The 19,845-nt window shown below is 44.6% G+C and overlaps 1 protein-coding gene across 2 annotated transcripts in view; it reads right to left on the minus strand.

Annotated features, from left to right (window-relative positions):
* The window catches only part of LOC117503741 (ankyrin repeat and BTB/POZ domain-containing protein BTBD11-A), a 207,973-nt gene that overhangs the window by 600 nt on the left and 187,528 nt on the right, over positions 1–19,845 (minus strand). The window contains exons 6-16 of one of the 2 annotated variants that reach the window (XM_034162964.1): positions 15,889–15,978; positions 14,144–14,245; positions 11,762–11,855; positions 11,043–11,178; positions 7,087–7,319; positions 4,499–4,677; positions 4,251–4,356; positions 1,507–1,609; positions 1,342–1,423; positions 1,184–1,252; positions 983–1,096 (exon numbers count right to left, since the gene is read on the minus strand). In XM_034162964.1, coding sequence (XP_034018855.1) covers positions 983–1,096; positions 1,184–1,252; positions 1,342–1,423; positions 1,507–1,609; positions 4,251–4,356; positions 4,499–4,677; positions 7,087–7,319; positions 11,043–11,178; positions 11,762–11,855; positions 14,144–14,245; positions 15,889–15,978 — 1,308 coding nt within the window. The remainder of the gene's footprint in view (positions 1–982; positions 1,097–1,183; positions 1,253–1,341; positions 1,424–1,506; positions 1,610–4,250; positions 4,357–4,498; positions 4,678–7,086; positions 7,320–11,042; positions 11,179–11,761; positions 11,856–14,143; positions 14,246–15,888; positions 15,979–19,845) is intronic. The other variant, XM_034162965.1, reaches the window with a different exon arrangement.

Genomic DNA, 19,845 nt, shown 5'->3' on the forward strand with positions numbered 1-19,845 from the left:
AGCAACAAGGACAACAACAAACAATAACAACAAGCATGAGAAAAACAAAAAATAACAGCAATGACAATAATAGCAACAACAAACAAACAACAACAACAAGCAATAATAATAACAACAAACAAGGACAACAAACAATAACAACAAGCATGAGAAAAACAAAAAATAACAGCAATGACAATAATAGCAACAACAACAAATAATAGCAACAACAACAAACTACAATGACAGCAACAACAATAACAAATAATCACATCTTAGTTTTAAATCTCAAATGAGAATAATTTGAAAAAGGCTCCAATTGTTTTATCATCAAAAAATAAAAATGAGCAGCAACAGCCACCTGACCAAGGCTTTAGCAGCCACCAGACCTAGGGTCTGGCAATAAATGAACCTCGCAAACAAACTCATATCAAGCGACACTTCAAAATCCACACACATGATGATAGAAGCAGCATCTGTTTGGGCTCCATTCATAAAAAACTGTGCGGCGGTATGATAGTTATTTGTCACTGAACCAGCATCCAGCACGCCTATGAGGTATTCCACAGACAAATCAAAGCAGATATTTCCATGAATCTGGTGCCTCAATGGTCACCGGATTCCGGTCAGTTCATCATCTTTATGTGTCTTTTTAATGTGATGAGTTACAAGACGAAGATTTTATAGTTTCTGACATGTTAACGAGCGGGAGGAGATGGACTCGCCTGTGTATTCAGTCACTGCATTTTACAGGGTACAAGCTACAGCAATTCCAAAGTTTAGGAAAAAAAAACATTTTAAAACTGTGTGAATAATCTTTATTTGTTACTAGACAGTTCTGGACAGTTCCACGCTGTCCGTGGTGCTGAACAAAAGAAACATAATAAACAGAGTGCAGTTCTCATATCTTCTCTCCTTTCAGCTGCATCATGTGTGAGATCTTTGGCTTCCTTCATTTGCCGTTCAGGTTGAATATTTGCTCTCTGTCCAGATGGTTTCTCACCTTGGCGTGTTTGTAGAGGTCCACGCAGGTTTCGGTGGTGATGTTCTTGGAGCAGATGATCTCACAGTGTCTCTGAAGGGCCTCTAGCTGGAAGAACTTGGCTGCAGACAGGAGCTGCAGAGAAGAATCCAGGTGCACAGAATGACACACAGATCTGATCAGAAATCAGACAGCAGGCGGACGACGTTCAGTCTGTCTTACCTCCATGACCTCAGTGTTCCGAATCTGCAAAGACTCGGTGCCACCGTAGTACAGATACTGCATCACCAGCTGAATGACAGAAACACACACAGGTTACAGATCACAGATTATTATATTAATAACGAGGAACAGACTCAAAAATAACGACGGCGACTCACATGGAATATATTATATTTGACATGGCTGATCTCAATGCAGGTATTTTCTGCTGCTGGTCGGTTCTGAAGCAGCGACTTAAACCTGAAACATGAGAAACAACACGACTGTAACAGCTGCATGTGTGTACAATTATCAGAAAAAAAAACCCCACACCACCACCTCACCTGGGCGACGCTGTGAAGAGCAAAACCTTATGTGCATAAAATGGTTTTCCTTCCACCAGGAAAGTAACATCAGACATCTCCTTGTTGTTAAGGAAGTGTGGATCTGAACAGAGATAACGGGACAGAAAGAAAGCAGAAAAGATCATAAGAGGCGATGAACTCCACCAACCTACAGAGGGCAGTAAGCACTCTGACTTCCTCTCTTCTACACACAGTTGTGTGTACAAAAGATATCAAACCACAACATGATGGAACACAATTTGAATCAGACAACACGAGGACAGACGTCTACAGGATCAGGTCCACGTGGACACCAACAAGGAAGTGTGCGGAGAATGTAAAGTCCCGTGATGTCACAAGGAAAAATGTCAAAGAAAAGCAACAGCCTCACAATGAAAGAGATAAAAGCAAACATGTTTTATGATGTCATAAACAAATCACCTCAGAGAAGACATCAAAGACATGTTTCATAATGTCAGAAGGAGGCATCACGGTGGATTAGTGGTTAGCACTGTTGCCTTGCAGGAAGAAGGTTATGGGATTGATTCCCACCTGTGGCCTTTCTGTGTGGAGTTTTCATGTTCTCCCCGTGTTTATGTGGGCTCCCTCCGGCTGCTCCGGCTTCCTCCCACATCCAAAGACATGCGGGTCAGATGTACTAGAAACTTTAAATTGTCTGTAGGTGTGAATGTGTTTGTCTGTCTGTATGTGATCCTGAGACAGACTGGCATCCTGACCAGGTTGAACCCTGTGTCACGCCCTGTGACTGCTGGGATAGGCTCCAACCCCTCATGACCCTTAACGGGAGTACGTGGTTGAAGATGAGTGAGTGAGTGACGTCAGAAGGAAAAATGTAAAAGAAGAGAATTGCCTCACAATAAAAGAGAGAAAATGAAAAATGTGTTTTTTTTTGTCATAAGGAAATAATGTTAGAGAAGACATCAAAGGAAAAGCTTTAAAAATGAAAAACATTTTGATGATGTCAGAAGGAAAAATGTCAAAGAAGAGAATCTGTCTCACAATAAAAGATATAAACATGTTATGATGTCATAAAAGAATCATGTCAGACAACACATCAAAGGAAAACCTTTTATGATGAAAATATTTTGAAAGGAGATTGTTTGAAATGAGATCAAAAATAAACAATGAAATATTATGTCATTACAAGAAAAGATGAAAGGAAATCCTAAGTCACAATAAAAGGAAAAATAAAGATAAGAATGCTCAAAATCAAAGGGGAAAAAAATCCCACAACAAAAGCAATGAAAGGAAAATTTTTAATTGCATCACAAGGCAAGAATGCAGGAGAAAAGATCAAAGTCAAACTGATATCGTTTTGAAGGAGAAAGATGTGAAAAAAGTCACTAAACGTAATAAAGCTTTTCTTGACTCGAGTCTGATTTCTCCACAAAATTTAATAAAAGCCCATTTCTGTTTCTGAGTTATCAAAGTCAAAGAGACAAGTGGAAGTTATCACAAACCATCTGCTGGTCGGTGGAAGTAATAAAGTCTCATTAAAGCCCTAAACCGGTTATGGAACGGCAACAGATTCATGTGGTCATTCATTACTGTCACATGATTTATCACTCAAATTGATTTCCATTTTTCCATTTCATTGCCCTTCTGATGTTCAGAGAATTAAATTTGATTTCCAGATCCTGAGTTTTTTTGTCCTTCAGCATCATCACGAGCCAATTTATATTTTTTTAAAAAGAATGAATATCTCAATAAAACATCTCAGTGTCATGAGTGTTTTCAGTAATAAATAAGTGCAAGTAAATGATGAAAGCAGGCAACAAGGAAAAGTAAAAGTCAAGAATGGACATGTTGATATGGAGTCACACCAACAGGGTTTTTGGATCTCATCCGAATCTTTCTGACTCCATGGAAACAAGACGTACAAACTGTGGATGTTGGAGACTCCAGACTCCAGCAGAAGCTGTTTTCTACGTATGCTTTTAATAATGGAATGTACTTCCTCTCTCTGGAGGATCCTCAGGTCCCACTGGAGTGACTTTGTGTCAAACGGTTACTTAGTGAGGCTCGGATGAGGACGATCACTCGTGTTATGAGGGCAATGGCAGCTTTGACATTTTGCCCATGTGGTGCGTTTTGTATGGTCATGTTGTGGTACGCGGGTGCCTCAGGGCCAAGGACTCCAGCGGCTGCAGCAGATAGATGGTTACATCAGAGGGGTGGGGATGGACCAGTATGCCTGGATGGTTGTCATCCAGGGCTCAGGGTAGTTCCATTATGTGGTGGACAGGATGAAGTGTGGACGCTCCCAGATGTGATCCTACATGCCAGTTATCGGAGTGTCACACTGCTCAGGCTGCTCAGGCTTCCAGAGAAACCTTCTGCAAGAGTTCTAAAACCTGTCCAAACATCAGGTTCAGGAGGAACCATCTGAACTCCATTTGGGCCACAGAGCAGCAGACCAGAACCAACTCTGGACCCTTAAAAAGCTCCTGGAGAAGTTGGAACACACTTCACATGCTTCCATGAACTTGGAGACGGTTGGATCCTTTTGGGCATCTAGTGTTTGCATGAGTGCAGTGAGACCCAAAGGCAGGGCCCTACAAGGGGGGTCCAGGGGCATGCCCCCCTCCCCCCACATGGAAAAACATTTATAGGCTTTTTCCTGCTTGTTAAGTCAATGTGTGAAGCTAAAACACAGCAGCACCACCCACCTTCATGGAGAAACACTTTGGGGAACTATGGTTATTTTGAAGGTTCTGTCTTACCCAAGCGTGAGGTCTGTTTCTTCTTGATCTCGGACAGCTTTGGGATGGGGAAGGGTCCGTAGCACTGCGTGAAAATGACCGACAGCTGCTGGCTGATCACCTCGTTCTGCAAAACACCAACCACACCAAAGTCTAACTCCGCAGACTCTGGTGGCCTCAGTTTGATTTACCACAAGCGGAGGGGAGCTAATTTAATGCAAATGCATGCTAATATGTTACACAAGCAGTGTGAGCATGAGGACAGTGACCTTGCTGGATCGGAGAATCTGGAACATGAGCGGCAGGCCGTGCGTGATCAGCTCCTCCGTGTACTCCTCCTCCTGGATGCAGCTGAAGTCTTTGAGCAGACCTTGGATCAGCGGCCGGCGGTGCTGGATGAAGCAGGTGCGCAGGGACTCGAGCCAGGTGTGCAGTGTCCAGGGGACGCCTGGGAACAGGACCACACTCTCAGTGAATACACTTGTGCGTGGCAGAGAGACCGCGAGGCGACAGAACCGACCATGTTTCCATCACTTCTTGACGTTAGCTCGAGCAGAAAGATGTGGAACAGGCATGAGATGGTTCACTCAGCAACACATCCTGACGCAGAGCATCAAATCAGAATGAAGGAAATATGGGCGTCATTATATATATATATATATATATATATATATATATATATATATATATATATATATATTCATTTCCTTTATTTACCCAGGTAAAAAAAACTCATTGAGATTGACATCTCTTTTCCAAGAGTGACCTGGCCATATATATATATACAGTAAGTACGTCCCTTCAGCTGCTCCCTTGTTTTTGTACTCGGGGTCACCACAGCAAATCCAAGCTGGATCTGCATGTTGAATTGGCACAAATTTTATGCTGGATGCCCTTCCTGACGCAACTCCACATTACATGGAGAAATGTGGTAGGGGTGGGATTTGAACCAGGAACCTTCCGCACTGAAACCAAGTGCAGGAGCGGATGCAAAAACATCTGACCCGTGAGGGAAGCCACCAAAACATCCAAGACAGCTCTGGAGGACTTTACAACTTTGGAGGCTGTGACTGGAGATTTAAGACGTCTCACATTACAAATCACAGTAAGTTACTATCAGACAGACAGAAAAAAAACAAACAACAACAAAAAAAACCACCCAAAATATGACATAACATCACAAACAAATGGTTTGAGGATCTACAGAATCCACATCCTGAACATTCTGCCTGCTGCCTTTTGTGTAATCACATTAAAAACTTGAAAAATATAAGTTAATTTTGCAGACTTCATGTTTTTTAATATGTAAAATTCTTCTTTTTTTCAATTTCAAAGGTTTTGTTTTGTTTTTTAGTTGGTCTGTTGCGTCACATGTGATAACATTATGGCCAGGAGAACTAGGGGACACCTCAGGGCTGTTCCTGGATCAGTTTCTTCCATCAAAATGTGGTAATTTTGTAAGAGGATGCGACAGGATCCACGGTAAGGGGTCAGGTGAAGTCAGGACGGGATGAAAGGAGGCTGTTAATGACAGAAACGTGAAACAGGTCAGAAAATCTGCTCTGTTTGAAATGCTTTTATTTTGAAAAGAAAAGCAGGTGGAAGTGCCACAGAAATCGCCCAGAAAAACGATTCATTAAATGGATAGCTGCAGTCAGAAATACGACGTTCACGACACCATCATGGATTTTCTTGTCGTAGTTTTAATTTGTCTCATGCCTGATGCTGAGTGTTAGTGGAAAACCAGCACACGCTTAAGGAATGCTGTTTGGAAAATGACTGGAATGATGTGAAGTCCAGGACATGATGAACTCAAACCCTCATCAGCCGCCATGTTAGAACTTTCCTCACCTTCACGACTTCCAAACAAGCTGGTGTATAGAAAATGTCTCTTTCTAAGCTGTCTGATGATTGGACATGTGGGACAGCCTGGTGGCTCCACACAAACAGACATTATCAGGATTTTATAGCCCAGTTTGACCCATTCAGCAACAACACCACTCAGTATTCCATGATCTGGACAAAAATAAATGATCTCCTTCCCAGAGTGGCAGGCAGGTATCAATGAAGGATTTACACAAGGGTCAAAATTTAAAAATGCACCAGTCCTTTTGAGACATATACCACATTATTTATCTGGTCATCGGGACTTCAAAAAGGTATAGTTTGGACTATCTATGGCCAAACATTATGGAGTTATGGAGTAAAAACAGTAAAAATTGTGACAAGAACGGAGCTCACTTTGTCTGGCGTCAAAATTAAAGTTGCTCCAATTCTGGTAAAAAATAGTTTGAGCTAAAAAGGTTTCAAAACAGAAATGTTGTGACTATTTTGAATGTTTAGTCTCCAAAGCAAAGGTCACACAACCTCAAGGTCTATTAGCTTCTATGACAAAACTTGAAAACTAAGTATAACAGATATGCCAAACTAATCCTTTTTTGTCCTTGGTTGACCCTCGGGCATTCCACCAAGTTTGGTCCAAACTGGATCAAAGCTCTTCAAGTTATATCTACTACTATAAGCAACAGGCTCATTAAGGTTCTTGAAGTAGAGCAATATGTCCATCTGGTGGACATTTGCCATTAATGCAGGTACAGCAGAATTTCACCAAGAGCTCCAGCTGTTGACATGGACAGACAGGACTGAAAACAACACCTGCAGCATGCGTGACCACTGTGCACGGGTGTAATCATGTGACTGTGACAGTGATCTCCAGTTTGGACATGTCTACATGAAAGGCATGTTGCATGGACTGAGGTGGACTAGGACAGGACGGGATGAGCAGGTCTGCAGGACAGCTGGAGGCAGCAGAGAGCGAAGCGTGAGTTCCAGCCATGCATGCATTAGTAACTCTGACCTAAGCTGCGGATGTCTATGGTGATGTCCACATGGCCGTGCTCTGCGCTATGGTACATGGCCTCTCTCAGGGCCCGCAGTTTGGCCTTTCCTGTTCGCAGCGTCCCTCCGCTGTTGGCCTGCGGAGTCAGCCTCTTCTCTCCGGGATCCGAGCCTTCGGCCAGGATCTCCTCCAGGGACAGCACGTCTCCCTTTTCCTTTTCCGACTGTGACAGGAGCTTACGAAAAACGTTCCTGGAGGAAGAAGATAAACAGCTGGGCAGATTAAAGGGAAGCAGAGCAATAAGATGCAGAGACACGGTGTTTAAAGGTCACAGAAGGAGGTCAGAGGAAGGAGGGAAGGAAGGAACTGGGAAGTTACAAAAGCAATAGCACAGCTTGGAGTCAAACAGGATGTCTTACAATAAAACCTGTCCTATTGGCACATGTCACCAGTGGGCCCCCCCCCCACACACACACAGTCTGTAAGCCCGCCTCCACAGGAATCAGGTGACAAAAACCCTTTTCTACTGTGGCCAAAAGCTTCAACAAAACCTGTAAATGTGCAATGACGGGAGTCTGAGTTTATCAAAAATAATTTTCTCCTCCAACATCATCCTGCTTGTGTGACAACACCATCGCACTGGTGTGCGGCGGCGAGCACCACACATGACCTCATCAGCCTTTGGATCGATGCACTGAGCAAAATGAATAACAGCAATATAAGACGGTGCGCCCCCTGCAGGGCAATGATGCATCAGTAACAGATGGCATCTTTAGAGAAAGCTGGACTTCAGCTGGTAACATGTACAGCGTGATCACAGCAAAGAAACATGCAAACATCACATCCCATCAGCGAGACTTTGATCGCTGATTATAAGTCTGAGGGAAGCCGACAGTTGTTATTTGGAAGGCGTTGAGTAAAATGTGTTTGATCACCAGGAACAGTCCGGTGGGTCTGACAGCATCCCAGCATGCACAGCAGTTTCTCTGTATGTGGTCGACTTTGTTTGCCTGTGAGTTCAGGAAAAATGCGTCAAATGCTGAAAACAACAAAACTGCTGCTGGATTTAAAACAAAACAAAACAAAAAAAATGCTTTTCAACAGTTTGTTCCACATTCTCACTCAGTCTTCAACCATTTATCTGGGATCGGGTCAGGGGGCACCAGCTAAAGCAGGGGACTCCCCTTTCCTGGGCCACATTGACCACCTCTAACTGGGGGACCCTGAGGCGTTCCCAGTGTGGAGATATAATCTCTCCACCTAGTCCTGGGTCTTCCCTGTGGTCTCCTCCCAGATGGATGTGCCTGGAACACCTCCTTTGGGCGGCGCCCGGGGGGCATCCTTACCAGATGCCTGGACCACCTCATCTGGCTCCTTTCAATGCGAAGCAGCAGCAGCTCGACTCCGAGCTCCCCACGGATGAGTGAACTTCTCACCCTATCTCTAAGGAAGACACCAGCCACCTTCCTGAGGAAGCCCATTTCAGCCGCTTGTACCAGCGATCTAGTTCTTTGGGTCATGGCCCAAACCTCGTGACCATAGGTAGGAGCAGGAACAAAGATTGACCAGTAGATCAAGAGCTTCGGTTTCGGCTAAACTAAAGTCATCACTTTTTTCGACTTCCAGTGGGACGGTAGCGCAGCATGGACGCATAAGTCAGGATCTTGCGTAACTAACGTAATAAACTCCAGTCAAACATGTGACAACAAACCTCAAAACTAAGAATATGAGTGGAGGTTCAACAAAAATGAAGAATAAAAAGATGTTCAAGGTAAAGAAACTCACTCGACTAACACCTGAAGCTAACATGGTGGCAACCCGGGTAGCATGATCTGGACTCCAGGGCTAGACAGAATAACCTATGGATTTACAGCAGACAACAGGAGGCGGCTCAGTTGCACAGTATACGGACAAAATGGCTCTGTGAAGAATTTTCCATAAACTCTGACCTCCAGATTCAACATACACATTGACCCTTAGCTCCAAAACCTAAAACCTGGCCAGTCTCCCAGATCTACTATCCTCAGTCTCCAGCAGTCCACCGTGAAGGAGACGACATTGAAAAAAGCACGAGAGAAGAAATCACTCATCCTCAGTGGACACGGGATACAATCTGACCGTGACTCCTCAGTGAGGACGCTGCGACAACGTAAAGCAGATTTCAACATTAAGAGGATCTTAAGGAGAGAAGGTATCCGTTTCAGACACTTCTCAACAAAAATCGCATCCACTGGACTGACGGAGTGAAAACCTACGGCGGTGTGGAAGAGGCAACCAGCGAGCGGCGGGAGAGAGGACACGATGTGGATAACACGGGTACCAACACCGGAGGAATCACGTTCATCAAAAGACGTCAGTCAACAGGGGCCGCGACGTGGAAACGCAACAGCAGGGATCACACCAGGGAGGCTGGCAGATGTGCGCCGGTGCGACTGCAAGAATTCCAGCTCAAAGGAAATGAAGCGGGATGAGGATCTACATCAACATCAACCTGAGTTAAAATGAATATGAGCAGCTGAAGCCCAGTTCAGTATTCAGCTTTTTGATAAATGGACTGTTGGTTTAAAAGGGACTGAAATGCAGCTATGAGGACTGGGATGGGATTATTAATGCTACATGGGTTAAATCTCATTACTGGATAGGGCATTTCCCTTACGTGAGGCTCTCTGTGACATGTTGGGATATGTAATTCCTAAATCCTGTCTTGTTTTATACTTTGGGTATTTGGAAGGACTGTGCATGCAGGAAACCAATAAATATCTGGTGACAAAGAACTGCTAATCACAGAGGACAGACTTGTGATGGAGCATCTCACATATAAACTGAAAATGAAGGAAGAATGTTTTATTAAAAACGGGCGAAATGGTTGATCTATAAACAAAAGCATGATCAATAAGGTGGCCCGAGTCAGACTGTTCTTTTTATTGATTTGCATTTTTTTTCCGTTGTGCTCGTCAGTTTTACGGAGGTTGTTTTTGTGCAGAACTGAAAAACTAAATTAAAATAATAATAATAAAAAACATCACTTTTTCAAAGCATATTAGTTTTAATGGTTTGTTCCACATTCTGTTATTACTAATATGTGTAACGTTGTTGCTTCCAGTTTAACATTTCTAACAGCTAACATTTAAAAATAACTAGTTACTAGTTATCAGTGCTGTCGCTTTAAAAGGTGAATGGGGAAGCACGTATATAAAAGTGAGCAGGTATGTGCCGATATTTACATCACGATATGCTCACGACATCCAGCATCATTGGTGGCCGGCCACTAGGGGGCAACAGCAACAGGAAGTTCTATTTTTCTTTTCACCCTAACCTGCATCAGCGTGTCCAACCTCAGCCTTGTGTCTTAGCACGATATAATCTACAGTAGTAGTTTTATTGTAAGTCATGAAGGCCTCGTGGTGCTTTCACGGACACTGTGATTCAGATAATCGCCTCCTGGTGGCTACAGTTAAAATTCAAATGTGCCCATTGTTGTACTTGTCTGAGGTTTTAGCAAGATCACCTTGTGGACAAAGTGTCACCTTGATGTACGCAAGCTTAGTTACGATACCGTATATGCAAGTTTTCACAGACTCTGCCCCCTGGTGGCTACAGTTAAAATAAAAAATATCCACCATCAAACTTGTCCAAGGTATATGTGTGCATGCATGCACGTGTCTTTTTTTTATTACTATATGTTTATCCCAAACTCTTTGTTGCATACATGTGAGACCCACAATGGAGTCTCGAACAGCAAAAGAAGCTCAGTAACGGTTTAGCAGTGTGCAGCCACACCCACTTCCACACGCTGCACCATGAACATCTCACTAATGCTTCACGGTGTCACTGCAGCTCTGTGCTTCAAACTGTTAATGAGCTTTATCTTAATGAGCTGAAGGCAGTAGAAGAACCCAGACAGCTTACTGTTCAACGTGAAGGTGAGAAAATGGATCAATACTCAGCTCATGATGTGTCAACGCCTGGATTACCTGTGGCCGTGTGCTGCTGCCAGGCTGAAGGAGTTCATGTCGCCCAACGGGGCCGAGGAGATCCCGTTTCGACACATGGTCCCGATCATTGGGTCTGCGCCTCGCTCCAAAAGTAAGCTCACGAGTTCAAAGTTACCTGACACAGAAGAGAGACAAAAAGACAAACCTGTGAACACACAGCGCGATGTGGTGGTTTCTCTCACAGCTTCACCAGTTTATCCGCTGAACAGAGAAGCAACCAAGTGTTGCCGGTCAGATTTGCAGAGTTGGTCCAAAACTGACCTCAAACTCATGACCAGCAGGCGTCTGGGTCATAAATTTCAAATTCTTTGCACTGCAGCACCAAAGTGCCTCCAGTCTTATTGTGTAGTTATAAAACCTGGCGGCACACGGTACTTGATCTCTCCAGATCCTTGGGTACCACTGGAATGACTTTAGGTCAAACAAATGGTTACGACGGAAACTCGGGATGTGAGCCGCTGGGCTACTGTGAGCGTGATGCAGGCTGCAGGTGCCTCAGTGCCGAGGACTCCTGCAGCTGGAAAATGCCACTGAGGGGACGTCCGGCACCACGTGGCTGCAGCAGAGAGACAGTGAGGATGGACTGGTGGATCATGCAGGACCCAAGACAGCACCCGTGCATGTTCTCAGATCTGACCCGAACCTGTCTACTATTAAAAACTTTAAAAAAGTCCATGTGTTTATGGTTTGGTGTTTACCTGCAGCGGCGGCCAGCTGGAGCGGCGTCTCCGTGTAGTTCTCGGCCCCATCCTGCAGGGCGCCCTCTACATTTGCTCTATTATCCAGCAACAACTGAGGAAGGATGGAGTGAAGACAGAGAGCAAGAAAAGCAGTGGATTTAGGGACAGTGCTGGCTGTGAGACTGAAGACATCCCTAACTCGCCTTCCTCATTAGGCAAAGGTTCTGACTGAGGCATCTGGACTGGGCTGACAAATCACAACACGCTTCTTTTTCCACAAACTCTGAAACCAGTGAATGCACTGCTGTGGAATTAATAATTGAGAGAATTCTGAAGGCGATGTTGTTCATCAGTTCGGTGGCTGTCAGCGAACAGTCCTGCAGCAGAACATGTTCAAATATTAAAGATGAACTGAAGAAAACACCAGAATGTGGCGTTCCCGAGGCTCGGCGGCAGTTCTGGCTGAGGCCTGCTCTCAACTGGTCGCCTGTGGAAGCTTCCCACAGTGCTGCAGGATGTGACTCATCGACACAGTGTCAGTGGATACGAGATCAGATCTGGATCTAAATTATTAACATTTCTTATGTAAAAACACAATAACATCTGTAGCTTTTTCCTGATCAGCTCTAAACACCGACGCACTTTGGTCACATGATGTTTTTGCTACAGAGACATTTACGTATATTTCTTTATGACATTCATAAACGACTATATTTGCATAAACTTCCTGCATTTACATTTTGGCCATGAAATTTATGAGTGAATTTCAATAAATTTTAATGTGTGTTTTATGTGGATTTGCACAAATCTGCCAAAAGAAGCAGAATTCAGCACCATAACTGTCATGCGGCGTTCAGTTGTACTCTGAACTTGAAAAAAGAAGAAGGAAAAAAAAACCTGGCGCACACTTGTTAAAGTACAATATAACAGTCAATGAAGTCAGAATTCAAGTCGGAAACACGAGCAGGATCTGTGAAGACCTGAAGTCGGTGATCTGATTTGACAGGAAGGCAGCGCACACAGTGCGCAGTAAAACAAATAACCTTTTTGTTACTTTTTATTTGAATGTCGTGTTTGATGGCGGGTTTTATGCAATAAACACATCTGACAGGTCCTGACTTCAGCTGTGGAACTTGGTGTTGGTCTCAGCACGGCAGTAGGTCACAGTCTCATGACAATCCCCCTCCCAACATGGAAAAAGAAAATATCGCAGAAAGGAGCTTGATGTCCTGGATGCACTGGAATGCATTTAGATCAGACTCAGAATTAACGACTTCCGACGTGCAATCGAACCCAGCATAAATTGCACTTAAAATCCTGACATTCGTTTTTTATTGAAGAGAGCGGCACTTGCCTTTCACGAGTATTTGGCGCCACCTACTGTTGTGGATGTAAAACATATAAAAGTGAAGTCCGCAATTATAACTCTGCCTCATATTTTTTAAATGTGTTTGTCAGAGAAAATGCCACCATCTTCTATTGAGGCCAATATGGTGATGTCTCGTCAAATAACTGCTAACTAATTATTCAGCTAACCTAGCCAGCTACGTCTTTAGCTAGTACGTAGCTTGCTTGAAAACCAGCTTAGAAAGTAAATAAAATTCTGCAGTGACATAGTTAGATAACTTTATACAATCATGTTTTAACTGAGTATAAACTGTTAAAAAACAATTTAGTTTTCATAAAATAACTGCCAAATGATTTTTTTAGTTAAGCTAGCCAGCTGTTTTTAGCTAGTACATAGCTTGATTGAAAACCAGCTTACAAAACAAATAACATTCTGCAAATAGATAGTTTATAAAATCCTGTTTTAACTAAATATAAACTCTTAGAAAAAAACAAAACAAATCAGTATCCTTTGCGTCAAATAACAGCCATCTTATTTTTATCTTAAACTAGCCAGCTACCCATCCAAAAACAGCTCAGTATGCAAATATTTGACAAACCTGCACTCGTTGGACAATGTTGTGTAGCTATTCAGTCAATGAGTTTGTGAAATAATTTCTTGCAACATTAAATAATTGCATATGATCATTAGCTCTGCGCGCAGACGAGCGCCCCCATTCCGCTAGACTGCACAGATAAAGCTTGCATTGCGTATTACTAATGCACCCGCTCACTTGAAGGAAATTATCATGGAACGTCTAGATTATGTGGTTTATTTATTTTTTATTTCTCTGAGTTTGTGTTATTGTGTTTACAACGTTTGACATAAATCTAATCCCAGAGAGCAGATTTAAGTGAACCAGCTTCATGTGCACAACATGGAAGAATAAAAAGGACATGTGGCATCATTTTTCTTATGCTGCTCCATGATAATCATCATCATCATCATCATCCTCAATTTGGTGCAAAGGTCAGGGCAAGGGCCAAAGGTCAATGGTTACAGGTCATAACTACCTGCACGACAGGGACGTGTCCGTGTAACACGGCGAAAGTGAGTGGTGTCCCCTGGCGCGTTTCAGGATAAACTGAGGGGTGCTTGTTTACTGTGCTTGGCACCTGGGAAGTCATAGGTGAGGTTCAGGGAGAGAGATATACAGCCGTTAACAGTGACAGCGCAGGGCGGAGATGGGGGGGGGGGGGGGGGGCAAAAAGCAGAGTATGCAGGAGGAGCGGAAGCAGCAAAAAGGAGGGCGAGATGGCAGAGATCCTCCTCCGGAGTCTACATGAACATCCTGAGCAGCTTGCGTTTGTTTCAGTGTGAGATGTGCTGTCCGACCGTAACGCTGCGCTCATCTTAAAACAAAAAAATCACGACATATTACAAAGGAGGGTTTCCTGTCAAAAAGCAACGAAACCAGAGCGAGAACAGGATGCCAGCGGAGGAGACGGGCGGCGCTGACTCGCCAACAAAGCAGCAACAGAAACAAATTAAACAGCAACATGAACCTGAAGGAGCTTCATCACACAGTCAGTTACAGAAATTACTTGGACATGTCACCCGGAGGCCGACACGCTTAAATACAGCAATACCACATCTGAGCTCAGCGCTAAAAAACAGGCGGCGTGATGGTGTATTTTAAGTTTCATTTTTAATGACTGCATACAAACAAACGCACAAAGTAAGCTTTAAACATCAGGACTCTGGAGGGATATTTGAACGGTGTTTTTCTACACGTTTTGTTTTATTCGCCCGCTAACTGAGGAGGATGGAGGTTGCATCTGCACTCTACAGGTTATGACAGGATTTTGGTTACTGCCGAGTGCCGTTCTAGTTGGCGTTAGATGCAATAAAAGCTGCTTCATGCAGCGCCATGCTCTGTCACAGCAGTGACGTGTTACTGACAGTAAAACAGAGCCAACACTGGTTTTTGATCTCATTCTTCATGCATCTCTGCATGCAGAAGGCTTATCTCCCTCAGCGCCGAGCTCCTCCGTCCACACGGCCGCTGCAGCAGCTCAACATGCCGATCAAACAGCAGGATTACTGCACAACCTGATGAAAACCTTTTTTCAAGATCAGCTGCACACTTCAGAGTCCAGTGCAATAATCATGCTGCTTAATCAGCACCTCACTATGGATTCTCAGAAATCTGAGAGAAATAAACTTCGTGTACACAGAAGAAGTCTGAGATCTTTAACTAAAACATTTATTAAAAAATAAAAATCGGAGCATCAATAATATGTTTGACATCTTTGCTGTCAGGAAAAAATGTAAATAAACAGTGAAAAAACTGTGGAAAATAATATAAATGCTAAAACAAATAAAAATGCTTTTAAAAATTAACAACAAATAGGCAAAAATAACAATTTAATATTTTGTGCTCTCAATTCCAAATTTGTTAACTTTTACACGCATTAATAATTTAAAAAACAAATTGTTTTAATTTAAAATGTTGCATTTCTGAATGTGTTTATTCTTAATTGTGGCATTGTGATTATCCCCATCAGGGCATTGATAAGTTATTTATGTACTTTTTTTTTTTTTTTTCGGTGGACGTGACGTCTTGGGCCTCCGGTCCGGTGAAAGCATGCAGACAGAAGGTGAGACAATGAAGACAGAGCGGGAGAAAAGACACAAAGTGGCTTCTGTGCCGTCAACACATCAAATGCAAATCAACATCAAAGACAAAAAGCAAAAATGTGGACGTGAAGTGACGCTGTTGAGTTGGACAGATGCACGGTGTCTCGGTGACCCTGACCTCACTGTTGATGTCGGCTCCAGCGTCGAGCAACATCTGGACCATGGCCTCGTCGCCGCGCACACAGGCGTACATGAGCGGGGTCATGCCCTGAGGACGGAGGAGGGACGCAGGTTAGACTTGAAACAGGGGACAAAATCAGTAGTCTGTCCTCCTCGACATGGATTGGAAAGTCTTTGATGTCAGCTGGCGAGAGACGCCACACATTCACGTCGTGTTTCTACCTGCGTCTCTTTTTGGATTGTGAGCTGGATTACTGAAAAACTAATTAACTAATTATCAAAAACTGTCAGGAGGTCGGCTCCAACCTGGAATAGAAACCACAACACTTCAGGGCACGCACGCACACACGCACGCATGAGAATGAAGATGAAGCCAGGAAACATAAAAACCTGCAGCAGCTTTAAATAATCACTTTTTATGATATTTAATTAAACCATTACATTCTGGAGCTGAAGAGGTTAAATGGATGAAACCAGGACATCTTCAAAGGATGATTACATTTGTTTTTTCCAAGGTTTTACCCACTAAGCTTTTTCTGCCTTTTAAATCAAATTTGGTGAAAATGTCAGATGTGGACTGATGTCAACAAATTTGGTGCAAAATTTACAGTAAACATTTATTTATTTAATAACTGAATTTTGTACAGGATGTGCAAAAGACCTGGTCTGAAACAATGTCACTCAATTTGGGTTAAAATCTGCATAAAGAAGATGAACCAGGACATTTTAAACATATTTATTGAACTGCAAAACACAAAGCATGTGCAGAACTCAGCTGTAATAACTGAATTTTGGACAGGATGTGCAAAAATGGTGCAAAATCAGGAACTTTTAAAATACTTTAAAAAAAAAACTGTAGACTGGCAGAGGACTTGACTCTAATGACCGCTGTTGTAGTTTAAGTATTTTTTAATTAAAGTTAGACAACAACACTGATGGAAAAACATGACTTGGTGCTGCAGCTCAGACGTGGTGATGTTTGTCTGTTATCCAAAGGGTCACGGGTTCAATCCCTGTTGACCTTTGGTCTGTCAAAGTGTCCTCAGACAGAGATTCTGAGGACAAATTTACGAAATTCAGACAAGAACTGACTGAATCTGGAATGATGTGTGCATGTGTGTGTGTGTGTGTTATATAGAAAAATCAATGGACAGAAATATTCTGAACTAAATGTTAAATATGTTTTAAGTCCTAACTTCCAAATAAATACTTGATGATGTTTTCTGACATCAATCTCCTAAAGAGGACATCTGGCTGAAATATGTTTGCACTAAAAACCACCTGAATGAGGTCACGTCTCAAAAACCGGGACTCCACAGAACGTCTCCACAGGCTGATTTTATTTTCTGAATTTGCAGCATCGACGTTGCTTCAAACACAACCACTGAGCTTCAAGTCTTTCTCTGGAAATGTTCCATAAATCAGCGTTTTGTCAGAAGCAGACTCTCGGGGTACAGATGTGGACACCGGTCGTGCACACCTGCCTGCTGATCAACACACAACCCGGTGATTCACCGAGACGCTCGTCAGCTTCAGCAGCTGCTGCAGGTTGTAATCAGAGCGCCTGAAAATAACCGCGTCTGTCCAACGAGAGGGACAGCACAGGTGGGACGTGAACATGTCTCCGTGTCACTGTCCACGCCCCCACATGCTGGGCTTCAACCTGCAGACAGAAGACTCCAGCGGTACGACATCATCAACGTGTGAGGAAAATAGCAAAAGGACTTTATTTCTATCCAGGATGGAAGGTCATCCAGTTTACCAGATTCTAGAAGACAACTAGGAGGACAGGCTGCAAAAAGTCTGTGACCCACAGAAGACCTTTGCAGAATCCTTGGATCCTCTGATTCCATCACTTGAGGAGCTGAATGAGGAGTTGGATGCTAGAGTCGGAGCGAGAAGTCGGAGTGTGGAGTCAGAGTGTGGAGCCGGAGTGAGGAGTCGGAGCGAGAAGTCGGAGTGTGGATCCGGAGTGTGGAGCCGGAGTGAGGAGTCGGAGCGAGAAGTCGGAGTGTGGATCCGGAGTGTGGATCCGGAGTGTGGAGTCGGAGTGTGGAGCCGGAGTGAGGAGTCGGAGTGTGGAGTCAGAGTGTGGAGCCGGAGCGAGAAGTCGGAGTGTGGATCCGGAGTGTGGAGTCGGAGCGAGAAGTCGGAGTGTGGATCCGGAGTGTGGAGTCGGAGTGTGGAGCCGGAGTGAGGAGCCGGAGTGAGGAGTTGGAGTGAGGAGTCGGAGTGTGGAGCCGGAGTGAGGAGTCGGAGTGAGGAGTCGGAGTGAGGAGTCGGAGTGTGGAGCCGGAGTGAGGAGTCGGAGCGAGAAGTCGGAGTGTGGATCCGGAGTGTGGAGTCGGAGTGTGGAGTCGGAGTGAGGAGTCAGAGTGTGGAGTCGGAGTGAGGAGTCAGAGTGTGGAGTCAGAGTGACGAGTCGGAGTGTGGAGTCAGAGTGACGAGTCGGAGCGTGGAGTAGGAGTGTGGAGTCAGACTGTGGAGTCGGAGTGAGGAGTTGGAGTGTGGAGTTGGAATGAGGAGACGGAGGGAGGAGTCGGAGTGAGGAGTCGGAGTGTGGAGTCAGAGTGACGAGTCGGAGGGAAGAGCTGGAGTGTGGAGTTGGAATGAGGAGACAGAGTGAGGAGTCGGAGTGTGGAGTCAGAGTGATGAGTCAGAGCGTGGAGTAGGAGTGTGGAGTCGGACTGTGGAGTCGGAGCGTGGAGACGGAGTGTGGAGTTGGAATGAGGAGACGGAGGGAGGAGTCGGAGTGAGGAGTCGGAGTGTGGAGTCAGAGTGACGAGTCGGAGGGTGGAGTTGGAGTGTGGAGTCGGACTGTGGAGTCGGAATGAGGAGTTGGAGTGTGGAGTTGGAATGAGGAGACGGAGGGAGGAGTCAGAGTGAGGAGTCGCAGTGTGGAGTCAGAGTGACGAGTTGGAGGGAGGAGTTGGAGTGTGGAGTTGGAATGAGGAGACGGAGGGAGGAGTCGGAGTGAGGAGTCGCAGTGTGGAGTCAGAGTGACGAGTCGGAGGGAGGAGTCGGAGTGTGGAGTCAGAGTGACGAGTCGGAGGGAGGAGTCGGAGTGAGGAGTCGCAGTGTGGAGTCAGAGTGACGAGTCGGAGTGAGGAGTCGCAGTGTGGAGTCAGAGTGACGAGTCGGAGGGAGGAGTCGGAGTGTGGAGTCAGAGTGACGAGTCGGAGCGTGGATTAGGAGTGTGGAGTCGGACTGTGGAGTCGGAGCGTGGAGTTGGAATGAGGAGACGGAGGGAGGAGTCGGAGTGAGGAGTCGGAGTGTGGAGTCGGACTGTGGAGTTGAAGCGTGGAGTCGGAGCGTAGAGTCGAAATGTGGAGTTGGAGGGAGGAGTCGGAGCATGGAGCCGGAGGGAGGAGTTGGAGTGAGGAGTCAGAGTGATGAGTCGGAGCATGGAGTCGGAGCGAGGAGTCAGAGCGAGGAGTTGGAGTGTGGAGTCGGAGTGAGGAGTCGGAGTGTAGAGTCAAAATGTGGAGTCGGAACAACGAGTCGGAGCGTGGAGTTGGAGGGAGGAGTCAGAGTTTCACCCACTGGTATCAATGGACCAGTGATCCCAGACCTTCATGATGACCTCTGACTAAGTACAAACCAGCCACAAACATCAGAAGGACCTCGAGCTTCATCAGCATCATTTTTCCAAAGCTGTTTTTTAAATTCCTTTAGTTGAATTGAGGTTTAAAAACCTAACGATGTCTGTTTCATGCAAAATGTTTCACCATTTTCTCTGAAAACAGCTGTTTGTTTTGGAGTAATCCAGAGAACAAAGCTGGACCAGGCTCCATAAAACCAGACTTTAATCATCGCTCTGATCTGGGACGTGATCTCCACCAAAGGCTTTGTGTGGCTCGCTCGTAACACAGCGGCGCGCTTTACGTTGAAGACTGGTTCGGCTTCACAGTGATTCATTCTTTTTTTTTTTTTTTCTTTGTCTTGGTCATAAAGG

The sequence above is a fragment of the Thalassophryne amazonica genome, chromosome 22 (genome assembly GCF_902500255.1).
Source record: "Thalassophryne amazonica chromosome 22, fThaAma1.1, whole genome shotgun sequence".
Lineage (NCBI taxonomy): Eukaryota > Metazoa > Chordata > Actinopteri > Batrachoidiformes > Batrachoididae > Thalassophryne > Thalassophryne amazonica.